The sequence below is a fragment of the Chiloscyllium punctatum genome, chromosome 15, assembly GCF_047496795.1.
Source record: "Chiloscyllium punctatum isolate Juve2018m chromosome 15, sChiPun1.3, whole genome shotgun sequence".
NCBI lineage: Eukaryota > Metazoa > Chordata > Chondrichthyes > Orectolobiformes > Hemiscylliidae > Chiloscyllium > Chiloscyllium punctatum.
In genome coordinates, this window is record NC_092753.1 from 425,639 (window position 1) to 438,629 (window position 12,991).

The 12,991-nt window shown below is 39.4% G+C and overlaps 1 protein-coding gene across 1 annotated transcript in view; it reads left to right on the top strand.

Annotated features, from left to right (window-relative positions):
• The window catches only part of LOC140485886 (gastrin-releasing peptide receptor-like), a 56,750-nt gene that overhangs the window by 16,936 nt on the left and 26,823 nt on the right, over positions 1-12,991 (top strand). The window contains exon 2 of the mRNA XM_072584336.1: positions 6,498-6,849. Within this exon, the coding sequence (XP_072440437.1) occupies positions 6,498-6,849 (352 nt within the window). The remainder of the gene's footprint in view (positions 1-6,497; positions 6,850-12,991) is intronic.

The window sequence follows — 12,991 nt, forward strand, 5'->3', positions numbered from 1 at the left end:
TATTCACTTTCTCAGCTAACAATATGTGATAAGAAGTGATAAATTAATTGTACATCTATTGGATCACAGAGTATCCCACCATCAATGACAAGTTAATGATCATGTCATAATATTTTATGTGAATAAATATTCAATTGAGAGAATGTCACAAGATTTTAAGATTTGTTTTTAAATTTAAATGCACTAGAGAAATAGACAAGCTTGCTCTGTACTGTGCATTTATTCATTAAGATGTGAGATTTAGGTGATGTTCCATTTCAATTCTCTGCTATTTTGTGCTGCTGACTGATCTCGGGCAACAGGCTAAGTATAAAACCCACACTAATCTTTAGATGCAATCATCCGTCATCAGTAACATCCATTTGAACAGATTATGTACATCAACTGAATTAGTTTTTATTGCAGCTTGCCATTTTAAGACAAACCAGTGTGAGCATTTTTCTTGCAAAGTGATGATTAATTGCAGCTTTATTATCAGTTTAGCAAAGATTATCACAACTAATTATTTTTTAAAGGAATTATAGAAGACAAATCAATCCAGTCATTAAATTTATTCCAGGTACAAGATATTCCAGGTACTGTGGAGGAATTTACAAAGTTTTCATTAACCAGTTCCATAGTTCTGCAAAGATTCCTGTTTTGTATATGCTGATGTGGCCATTGGTTGGGGTTCCCAGGATTAACACGAATAGGGCCTTGTATTATTTGACATATATGGAATTATAGAATAGTACATCATATAATATAATTTGTCCTGTCATGCTTAGGCCAGCTCTTTGAAAGTGTTATCTAATACATCTCACTCATTCTTCATAGCCCTTCAATGTTTCCACTTTAAGAATTTTCTAGTTGGCTTTTTGAAAGTTACTATTATATCTGCTTCTCCCATATTTCAGGGCAGTTCATTTCAGATCATTTACACACTGCATAAAAAGATGCAATCACTCCTCTGGTTCTTTTGCCAATTGTCTTAGAAATATCTCCTCTGTTACTGAATTTTCTGCTTATGGAAAGAATTTATTTAATCTCTCAAAATGCTTGAAAATTCTAAATAAGTCTGTTCAATTTTCCCTTAATTCTCTGAGGAACATTGAAAAAGGAGTAGGCCAATCAGCCCATTGACCCTGCTCTGCACTTCAGTTAGATCATCGCTGAGCATCTACCCACTGCGCTACCTCCACATCCCTTGAATTGATTTATTTCCAGAAATCCATTGATTACTGTCTTGATCTTACTGAATGATTGAACTTTCAGACACCTGAATCACCACCTTCTGAGTAAATAAATTCCTCCTCATCTCAGTCTTAAATGTCCTGCCCCTTATCGTGAGATTTTTCACCCTGGTAATAATGTCAACAGCCAGGCAAGACGTCCTGTCTGCATCCTATAATGCTGTGTGAGAATCTTGTAAATTTCCATGAGGTTACCCATCTTTCTTTGAAGCTTGAAGGAATGCAGACACAGCCTCCTAAATCTCCTCATAAAATAATCTCACTGTTCGAGGGATTAATCTGATGAACCTCCATTGCACTCCCTCTATGGCAAGTATTTCCTTCCTTCAATCAGGGGAACAAACTGTAAACAGTACTCCAGGTGAAGTCTCACCACGGCTTCCTACAACTGTAGGCAAGACATCTTTACTCCTATACTCAAATCCTCTTGAAATGAATACCAACATGCCATTTGCCTTCCTAATTGCTCTCTGTACCTTTAATACTACATTTTAGTGACTATTGAACAAGGTCACCAGGGTTTCTTTGGGTACCTGAGCTTCCCCACGTCTCACCATTTAAAAAAATATTTTGTCTTTTAGTGTTTTTGTACCGGTTCATCCACAATTGCTCCTGTTACCTTCTTCAACACCGTGGAATGAAGCTCATTTGGTCTCGGAGATTTAACAACCTTCAGTCCAGTTAACTTTCAAGTACTACTTTGTCACCACATTTCTTTTAGTTCCTCAGTTTCACCGTATTCCTCAGTTGCATCGTATTTCTGGGAGGTAGTCTGTATTTTCTTCTGTGAACTGTTCTCCATCTCCAATTTAAATTGTCCAACATCCACTTGTAATGGGCCCATATTTGTCCTAGGAGAAAAGTGAGGACTGCAGATGCTGGAAGTCAGAGTCGAGAGTATGGTGCTGGAAAAGCACAGCAGGTCAGACAGCATCCGAGGAGAAGGAGAATTGACGTTTTGGGCATAAGCCCTTCATCAGGATGCTGCCTGATCTGCTGTGCTTTTCCAGCACTATATCTTCGACCCCCATATTTGTGCTAACTTTACACATACCTGAAAACATTTTTCCAGTCCTTGTTAGTTTGCATTCAATCTTTATTTTTTCCTTTCCTAACCAATTCTGTTGTCCTCTTTTACTGAGTTTTAACTTGCTCGGAATCCTCAAGTTTTCCAATTTTCTTCTGGCATCTTTATAAACTATTTCCTTTGATTTACTGCAATATTTAGCTTTCTTCATTAACCCCCACTGATTTATGTTTCCCTTTGCGCCTTGGAGGAATTTATATCTATTGTAGACCATGTAGTATTTCTTCAAATACTAATCATTGCCTGTAGACCATCACATTTTTATTGTGTATTTTGCAGCAAACTTGGTTATCATATCCACATAATTTTCTTTCTTCACATTTAAAAGCCTTGTTTCAGAATGAACTATATCATATCCATATTTAATACAAAATCCTCTTTTCTTATTTATTGTCTCTATTTACAAAGGCTTTTTTACAACAATTTTACTAAGCAACCCTTCCACATTACACAGCACTAAGTCCAAAACGCCCTGATCTCTTGTTGGTTTCTGCCTTCACTCATTGGCCCTAGTGCATTGGAAATAAAGTTAAATTTTTCTTGGAATCATCACGCCAGTGACAATTTGATTAAGCATTACCTATTTCCCTCTAACAATCTAATTCAGATGAAAAGAATATACACATCTAGTTTTTCTCATTAACAAGAAGATAACTATTTTTCTAAAACTATCTTCAACCAGTGGCAAAACAAACATGAGTTGCTCATTTATAACTCTATAACTTAACTCCAAAACATTTGCAAATTCCCATTCACACATGCATACAGACATTCAAAGACAACCAAGATGCAAGTGTTATAGGTGGACAAAAGAAAACACCCAGTGAATTACACTGTGAATTACAGTTCAACAGCACCATCTCAAACCAAAGACGTCAATGAGTTGTTTTCTTTTAATTCATTCCAATTCTTTACAGATGACTTGAGATTGACGGTTATGCCAGTTCTCAGTATTTCATTTGCCTTTTCAGTATCTGTGGAAGCAGTTTCCCCTTATTCCTTTTAATAGGGATTGCAGAGAGAATAACTCTCTGAGAGAATAGGTGAGGGAAAGTAACTAGCTATTAGTGGTTTTCTTTTATGTCTCCACACAGAAGAGAGAAAAAGGGAGATCAATGCTTTTTCTTTTGCAAGCTAATTGCTTCTACTGTTTTGTTCAGACACTAAGCTACAGTCCCTTGCACAAGAACCAATCAGGAAGTTATTACTGAATTGGGTCCTCCGATGCTCACAGCAACTGATGCCAATTGAAAAGTCAAACAAAAAACTGTTTCTGAGCAGAATAACTTCTAATACTGATGAGCTGTGCCAATTTATCGGGAATTCTGTCTCTCACTGCTCCTGTAGAGAACATTGAATGCACAATTTCTATTTAAAATTGCAAACATTTTCATACACTGTATCCTTGGTTTAAATCAGTATCTTTTCCCAATTTTTAGTACACATTCCAAAACGAAATGATATTTATACTCGTCAACATGCTGTTTTGGATACAAAGACAAATACTCAGTTCTGATGAAAGGCCATATTAGCCTTGAAACATCAGCACTGTTTCTCTCTTTTCAATTGCTGTCAACCTGCTGAGTTTCTCCAGCATTCTTTGTGTTTCTTCCACAGGTAAATGTTGACTTGGTTAACCCAGTCTGCATGAAAATCAAAATGCCCATTATCACTGTATTACCTACATTACGTTTATCTCTAATTGCTTGATTTACAAAGACCCAATCTCATCCTACTATTTGATATCCATTAGATAATTACTACCAATGTTTACTGTTCTTCTGGTTTCATATCTTTGCGAAACTGATTCTACATTTGGTCCTCCAATCTCAGATCCTCTCCTACTAATGCACTGATCTCATCTCTTATTACCTTATTTCCTTTCCCATTCACCTGTTCCTCCTAAATGTCAATTGTACTTGAATAATGCCTGGTGATGGTCACTCTGATGTCACGTCTTTGTAATAGCAATTAAATAATACCCATTTACAGGAGGTCCCCAATTTATGAATTCCCAACTTACAAATACTCATATTTACAGGGACATAATTTTAAAGATCTGACATATAAATACCTCCTGCATTTATGAATGGCTGCTTTACATTTTTCCAACTTGAGTACAAATTTATTTCTGAACAGACTCAAGAATGGAACCCTTTCACAACCCAGGGACTGCCTGTACCTCAATTTGTGTATCAAAATGGACAGCACAGTGGCTCAGTGGTTGGCACTGCTGCTTCACAGCACTAGGGAACTGGGATCTGTTCCAGCCTCGGGTGTCTGCCTGCATGGAGTTTGCACATTCTCCCCGTGATTGCGTGGGTTTCCTCTGGGTGCGCCATTTTCCTCCCACAGTCCAAAGATGTGCAGGTTATGTAGATTAGCCATGGGAAATGCAGGATCACAGGGTTAGGGTAGTGGGTTGTGTCAGGGTGGAATGCTCTTCAAAGGATCAGTGTGGACTTGATGGGCTGATTGCCTCCCTCCACAACATAGGAATTCCATGAAATCATTAATCTTTTTGTGAGTACTATGTGCATTCAGAGGTTAAAATGCTTCCAATGGGGCAAGACTGATACCTTTGTGAGACATGACCTACTCTGATACTATGCATGCTTTTACTGCTTAAGAATAGTTGGCTTGAAAAGTTTTTGTTATCAATTTTCTTTGTTAAGTTGCAGTGTTAATTTTTAATAGAATTGCATGGATCTTTATTTAATTTTATTGTATTTCCATTAATCTTCATTTCTGACTACTATTGTGTCCATATATGCCTTTCCGATAATTCTGATCAGTGCTTCAAAACATGTCTTCCTTGATGTGAAGGAGTTCTAAATAATGCCAAGTTGCTGTAGTCACTCTGATACCTCCTACACTTCACTGTATACTTCCGCATGTTTCTATGGATCAGACAACTTTGGGGCGCTTACATTAAATGAACAATGCTATTTTGAACATTTTCTGTGCCTCCCAGTGGTACGGACTTGCAGCCTGATGAAGCAAGCAAAGAATTTGCAAGTCCCTTCAGTAAAATAAGGTTTTCTTTGCATTTTATTACTCCCTCCATCACAGCTATACTTATTCAATGTACATGTTAATTCAAGTAAAGTGAATTGATGGATGGACCATGAAAAGTGTGTTTATTGCTGAAGTGTTTTAATAGGTTAATCAGTGATTGAGCAACATTAATCATACAGGGATCAAACTTTTATGTTCTGTGAGTGTGCAATAAAAGCGTACTGTTTTAATATAAATTCCACATACAGGTACTATCCTTCTTTGATATTGGTATTTAACTGATGTTTCAATGGTAATATTAGTGCATCATTTACTTTGTAAAGGACCTTCAATCACAGTGGTTTTAGCAACACATCAATGTCTAAGAACTGCAAAGCCCTTTTACAAGGGCGGCATGGTGGCACTGGTTAGCAGTGGTTAGCACTACTACCTCATAGCACCAGAGACCTGGGCTCAATTCCCGCCTCAGGCAACCGTCTGTGTGGAGTTTGCACATTCTCCCCATGTCTGTGCGAGTTTCCTCCCACAGTCCAAAAAAATGTGCAGGTTAGGTAAATTGGCCCTGCTAAATTACCCGTAATGTTAGGGGAATGGGTCTGGGTGGGTTGCTCTTCGGAGGATTGATGTGGACTTGTCGGGCCGAAGGGCCTTTTCCACATTGTAAGTAATCTAATCTAATCACTTTCTTCAGGATTTATGCAACGTAGATGTTTGATTTGCCTCCCATGTGTATCTCTGAGGCATAAGAGTATAGATTAGAGGTGACAGAATTAGTTTTGAACATTCTGTATATTGAAGGGATGAAGTTTGGGTCAGTGTTTAGGGTGGGAATACAGTTTTCTGCCAATGTGACAATTCCACTTCTGTTGTTGGCTTCAAAATATTTTACTTGCTGCTTGCTTCTCAGTGACAGTTTCTAATGTTTGAATGCCTAGAATTTAAAGTGGACTGATTGACTGTATGATTACAATGATGTTATATATCAGGAAGCACCAAACTGGGAATAATTGTATTGACATGAAGCATAAATGATCACTTTAGATTATCTTAGTTGGACTCCACTGAAAAAAAATATATTGCAAATTATTTCTGTTTAATCATTAGTATCCAAATGCCTCTAATTTTAATATTGATACATACTTTCCATGTATTTTTTGCAGGTATAAAGCTATAGTCAGACCCATGGACATCCAGACCACCAATGCCCTGATGAAAATCTGTGTGAAAGCAGCCCTCATCTGGGTATTTTCCATGCTACTGGCTATTCCTGATGCAGTGTTTTCTGATCTGCATTCCTTTTATGACCCACACATCAATAAAACGTTTAAGGCGTGTGCCCCATACCCACATGGTGATGAGCTGCACCCTAAAATCCACTCCACAGCATCCTTTCTGATTCTTTATGTCATCCCACTCTTCATCATATCTGTGTACTATTTCCATATTGCCAAAAACTTGATCAGAAGTGCTTACAACATTCCAGCAGAGGGCAATCAGCACATTTTGAGACAGGTAAGCTGATAGATTTCAGATTGATGAACCTCAGGGGTGATGGTACTGTATTATCATGTCATGGAGCTCATTCCGAATTGACAATGAGGGCATGGAAAGCTACTTGAAATCTATCATTCCAGGTGGACAAATCAATTTGCATTCTCTGGGTTTTTAAAGTATAATGATCACAGAATGCTTGAATCCTGCTTTATATTTAACATTTTAGATCAGAATTTATCATATGACCTTAAATATCTCATTCTCCTTGTTTCCAGTGTTTTCACATATTCAGTGAGTCCAGTAAAGTTAAATATTGCACAAATAGCTGGCTACTTACTTAAATCACACAATTTGATGCCGGAAAGATGGCATTACTGAAACAGTGGATGGGTGATTAATGTAATTAATGGGTGATTGAAAGTCTTTTAAATCAATTTTACTCCATCCACCCTGGAAAACAAAAACAGTAGCATACACCTCCCACTCTGCAGGCAGCCATCTTATATTGTTTTGCGGGTTAACTTTGGACCCAAGATAGCAATGTTGTGTCCTCGCGACTGACTTGCAGGCTCTGGATTAACATTCAGGATGATCCCTATCCTCTATGTTCCCTTTTGTATCCCTGTCCCTATGTTCCTGAAGACCTTTCAACCCGTCTCTTCTGAGTAGCATTAAGCCCTTTTATAGAATCATTAACTTACCATAAAATCCCACGGATTTGCAAATTTCTATTACCTCATTGGCCAGTTGAGCAGCCTCAACTGACGATGGCCCACCACTCAGACTGATGTCTCCATAGCACCATGGACTAAAGAATGTGTAAATCCGCACTGATTATACTTGACCTGCAGGACTGACAATGGCCCAACCCTCGGACTATCAGGACATGGATCCCCAGCTTCTGGCAGGTCAAAGTACCTGACTGATTGTGGCCAATCCCTGGAATCGGAAGAGGCCCCCGACTGACTGTAGTGTCCCTTCACCCTGAAGTGACTGCTCCCCTCTGACTTCTTGACCAGTTCGTTGAAGCACCATGCAGTGTATTTGCTGTGTAAGCTGCAGGCACCTTCTGTATGTATGACACTGACCCAACATTGTGTCATATAAGGACATATCCAAACCCTTTCAGGAACAGTGCCTTTGGCTTTGCACAAAAAATTGAATGCAAGGCACAGAAGCTGGCAGGTTCCGTGTAAGTGCTAAGTGAGTGAGTGCTGAGAGCCAAAGGAGAGAGTCTGTTTAGATGGATGTGTTTCATTGCAACCTGCAAAAGCATGCAGTTCTGGGCAGGTGTGAGATTTGGCCCAAGACCAGGCACAGTGATGTGGTGAGACTGCTGGTTGGCCCATCCTGAATTGCACAGACAATGGGGTGAGGAGAAAAGTGGCTGTGGAAGACATGGTTAGTTGCTGGGTACAAGCAGTTAGTGAGGCTCCAGGTACCCTCTCAGCCTTGGATAGCAGGAATTTGAGCCATTTAGTTTTCTCATGGAAGGAGAGGGTTCCCCCCCAAAATCAGCCCATTTAGTAATGTCTGGAACAGGTAGGATTTGAACTCAGGCCTCCAGGCTCAGAGGTACAGACACAATCACTACACCACTACAGGCCTCTGGGAAAGGAGAGAATATTGGAATTACAATTGAAAATCAACTGAATTGGGCCACAGTGGAGATGCAAATACATGGAAATTAGATGTTCACCACTAAATAGAGAGACTCTGGAGTCACTCTGTAAAGCTTAAGGAGAAAAACAAAACTTTTTTTTTGACATCAAGGTTCTGATAGTTTCATGATCGCCATATTTTCCGAACTTGTTTGCCATTAGCTACACCACTCCAGGAGAGGGGGGGGGGGGGGGGAACCTACCATTCCTGAAAGCTTACATTTTCAAAATTGTTTGTAGATACATTTCAAATGGATTCTCATTCTGGCGTGCTGTCTTAAAGACTAGTTAACTCGAATTGTCACGGCTCACACAGGAACGAACGTAATCTGGGCTAATAAAACTGTAATTGAAACAAGTGATGCTGATCCACCGGCATAAATCAAAACTTGAAGATGAAAGGGAATAAAACGCACCCTAAAAATTCTTCTCTGGTTCCAGTGTACAAGACAGACACTGTGGATCTCTGAGCTTACGCAATGCAGCAATACCCCTCATTCCTGACGTGCCACGCCATGGTGAATTCTAATGGTTATAACAAATGTCCAAGATTATCAGAGTATAAGAGAAATGCATTCTTTCAGGAATGAGTGACTTGTTCCCTCATAAAATACTTTTAATGAGCATATTTGTACGAGAAAGCCTTGCTGTGGGAGAGGTCACGTGGTTATTGAGCAGCTCTGCAGTAATGCCCAATACAGTATTCAGTGGATGGGAGACCAGTGACTTAGCATCTGGTGATTTCGGCATTTTCTGCAAGAGGCATTTCAAGATTGTAGCGGGGAGTGATTGCTATCTTAGAAATATGCTCGGGGGGTGGGGGTGCTGGAAAAACAGTGACATTCCGTGAACAAATGTTGTGAGTGTTTTGTATGTTAATCAACGTTTATTCAGGTATCCGCCTCAACTGTGAAGAGCCTTTTTTAAAAAAACCCATAAATGTGTGAAATCAATCACCTTTATAGTTTGAAATACGGTGAGTTTTACAATTGCTATCCTTTGTTAAGAATGTGCAGAGTAAACCAAAAAAAAATGTATCGCACCTTCCCTGTCAGATACATTCCAAAGTATGTCATACCCAGTAAAGAAACTGGAATGCAGTGGTATGGTGACAACTAGTATTTCAGAAAACCTTACAACAATGATCCCATAAAAAGAGATAAGATGGCTTAATTGAGGGAATAAATGCATCTGATTTACTGGAAGAATTCCCTGCTCTTCATTGTTCCATCGAGCACCTATTGGTTACTTTAATCATTTAAATCAACAGGGCCATAGATTTAACGTCTCACCTACTTTAAATTTTCCTCTTATTGTTTAGTTCCCCTTTTTTTAAAATATGGTGATCAAGTTACTTGATCCTTTTTTTCTCAGTGCCACTCTTGACTTTTTTTAATTTCAAAAATATACTTTATTCATAAAAATATTTTGATATCTATACAATTGGTGATGCCCTACATTCCATTTCTTTACATACAGAGATCGGAATTAATCATTCGTATGTACAAATCTGTACATTGACTATCCAGATATTCTGCTGAGGCGTCAGTGGAGCCCAATTTCTGAGTGAGCCCCATGTTCAAGATGTGCTGTATAACCTTTGATCACTCTGCAAATTCCGTTCTCATGACACTAATTCTGTCCTGTTCCCTGGCAGCTGTTTGAGGCTGAGGGTGACTATTTACAACTTTGATATCATATTTGAGCCTGCTGCTGAAATTCACCCATACCTTTGCTTCCTTGAATTCTTTCAATTCCAACACACCCCTAGCTTCTATCTTCCATAAGCTCAAATCATATTATAACTCTGTGCCAAATCCCATCATCCATCAGCCTCATTTCATTGGTCTGCAGTGACTCCTGGTTAAGTTTCAATTTTAATATCCTCAACCTAATTTTTAAATAATGCCATATCCTTATCTTCCAATCTTTATATACACTTCCAGCCCTACACTCCACAATACATGTTAGATTAATTCTGGCCTCTTGCGCATCTCCAACTTCGGTAGCCCCACCAATAGACACTGTCATTTTTGAAACTTTAGAACTCTTCCCAGAACATTTCTCACCATCTCCTTTCCCTCTCCTCAGTCATCCTTTAAAACCTAACTCTTTGGCCAAACTTCTGATCGTCTGATCTAATATCTCCTGATGTAGCTTGATGTTTTATTTTGATTGACTAGGCTCCTTCAAAGCACATGGGGCACTTTATCCTGTTAAGTCTCTGTAAAAAATTCAAGCTGTTGTTTGCTCATGTTCAACTGAGTTGGAGTTAATGGGGTTTCATAGTCTCTGACCCTCCAGTTAAAAGTACAGGGTCTCACACCTGCACGCACACACACTATGGGTGCTGGGGAATAAAAATAAGCACTACCGCACTTAGGCGGTAGTGTGGGGGTTAAAACAAAAGAGAAAAAAAAAGAAAAAAAAAATTAAAAGTACAGGGGGGAGCTTGCTCACAAATCCATCAGCAGCCCTATTGGAATTAAACATTTGCATGGCCTTTAATTGAGTTGAGCCAGAACTTCTGCCTCTTAGCCCCAAGAAGTCCTGCCTCAGATATCTGCTAGTCAGTCATAGGATGGCTGCTCTCCAGTGCCAGCAGCTCCACCAAGATAGTGGCCGCTGCTGATACTGCAGCAAGTCTGAAAGGAAGGTGTGCCATGCACAATCCTGACTGGCAGTCTGGGGTCTCACTGCATCTCAGCTGGAGAATATGGGGAGGGAATTAAATTCTTTTTGAGGGATGTGGATTACCCCTTAATGGCTCCAGATAACTGTAAGCCCATTCAGGTCAAGCTGCTGAGGTGCGAGCCTGACCTGGGTCTCTCATGCCCCCAATAAAATCCCAAAAATAACAGGACAAGGCCCTCACTTGGGCAATAATTGCTCACTTAAGGACTTCAGTTCACCTAGAGGTTGGTAGGTCACAAAAACCCGCCCATACCAGTGGTAAAATCGTGAATAGGGCAAGGTAGGATTGGATGCAATAGTGATGACATGGTCCTTGCTGGATTTAATATATTCTCCCTTCAAACCAATCAGCAGGTAGCTCTAACTAAACAATAATTGGTGTCTGATCTTGATTTTAACCCAACTATCCAGTTGAGAATGAGGCAATTTAGTGGTATCACTTGTGAAAATTGACTCACAATACTATTCCTACTGGAAATCTCAGTGGAGTTTTAATTCCAGAAAATGCATTAACTAGCAACACTTCCACCAGAAATGAGCAGTTGCCTGATTAATATATTGAGATGCCACATGCTTTGGACCCCCAAAGCAATTTTAACATGGCGAGTCATTTTAAGGGTGGCATAATGGCTCAGTGGTTAGCATTGCTGCCTGACAGCATTAGGGATCTGGATAGATTCTGGCCTTAGGTGACTCTGTGTGGAATCTGGATGTTCTCCCTTTGTTTTCATGGGTTTCCTGCAGGTGCTCTGGTTTCTTTCCACAGTCCAAAGATGTACAGGTGAGGTAGATTAGCAACAGTAAGTGCAGGGTAAGACGATGGGGTGAGTCTGGGTGGGATGTTCTACAGAGGGCTGGTGCAGACTCGAACCAAATGGCCTCTTTCTGCACTGTAGGGATTCTATGAGTCAGCTAAAAGTCTGGTAGAGTGGCAAATTTACAAAATAAAACCTGCTGGGATTGATTTTCCAAACCAAATATCATGAGAGGAATCTAGTTTTAAATGAATATTAAACTTCTAGTTAGTTGGGATCTTGGGATCAAAAACATATACCAGTTGAGTCATATATTGCTTTTTTATTTCATGGGATGTGAATACTATGGAAAAGAGCAATATTTGCTGCCCTATCCTAATTGCTCTTGAACTGAGTGGCTCTCTCGGCCATTTAGAGAGTCGTTCAGAATCACCCACATTACTGTGGGTCTGGAGTCACGTGCACACCAGACCAGGTAAGGATGGCAGATTTCCTTCCCTAAAGAAATTTAATGAACCAGAGTTTTAACGGAAATTAATAATAGTTCCATAGTCACCATCACTGAGACTAATTTTAGTTTCCAGATTTTATTAGCTGAATTTATGTTAAAATTCAAGTAGGATTTGAACTCAGCACATTAGCCTGGAACTATTGGATTACAAATCCATTTTGTCACCATTCTTCCCTATTTGCTCCTGTGACTCAGTTGGTAGTTCTCCTCCCTCTGTTTCAGAAGGTTAAGAACAGATCTGCAGTATTGAGGTAGTGCTCCATTTTTGCAGGGGGTCATCTTTTACAGAACATGTTAAACTGAAGTCTTCTCCACCTTAAGTTATGGAAGGCATTACATACATGCAGGATTTTCTTATTTTACTGAATGCTTCTCTACTATAAAGCATTCAAATCATTTAGCTGAACTTTAGCCTGGTAAGTTTCTGACAGTGAATGCTAAGATGTTGTAGTTGTACTCAGTACTTTTCTTTAGAGCAAGTTGATAAAACTTGTTGTACCTGCAAGTTGCTCCTGCAGTGGCTTAGGCAAAATGGTCGT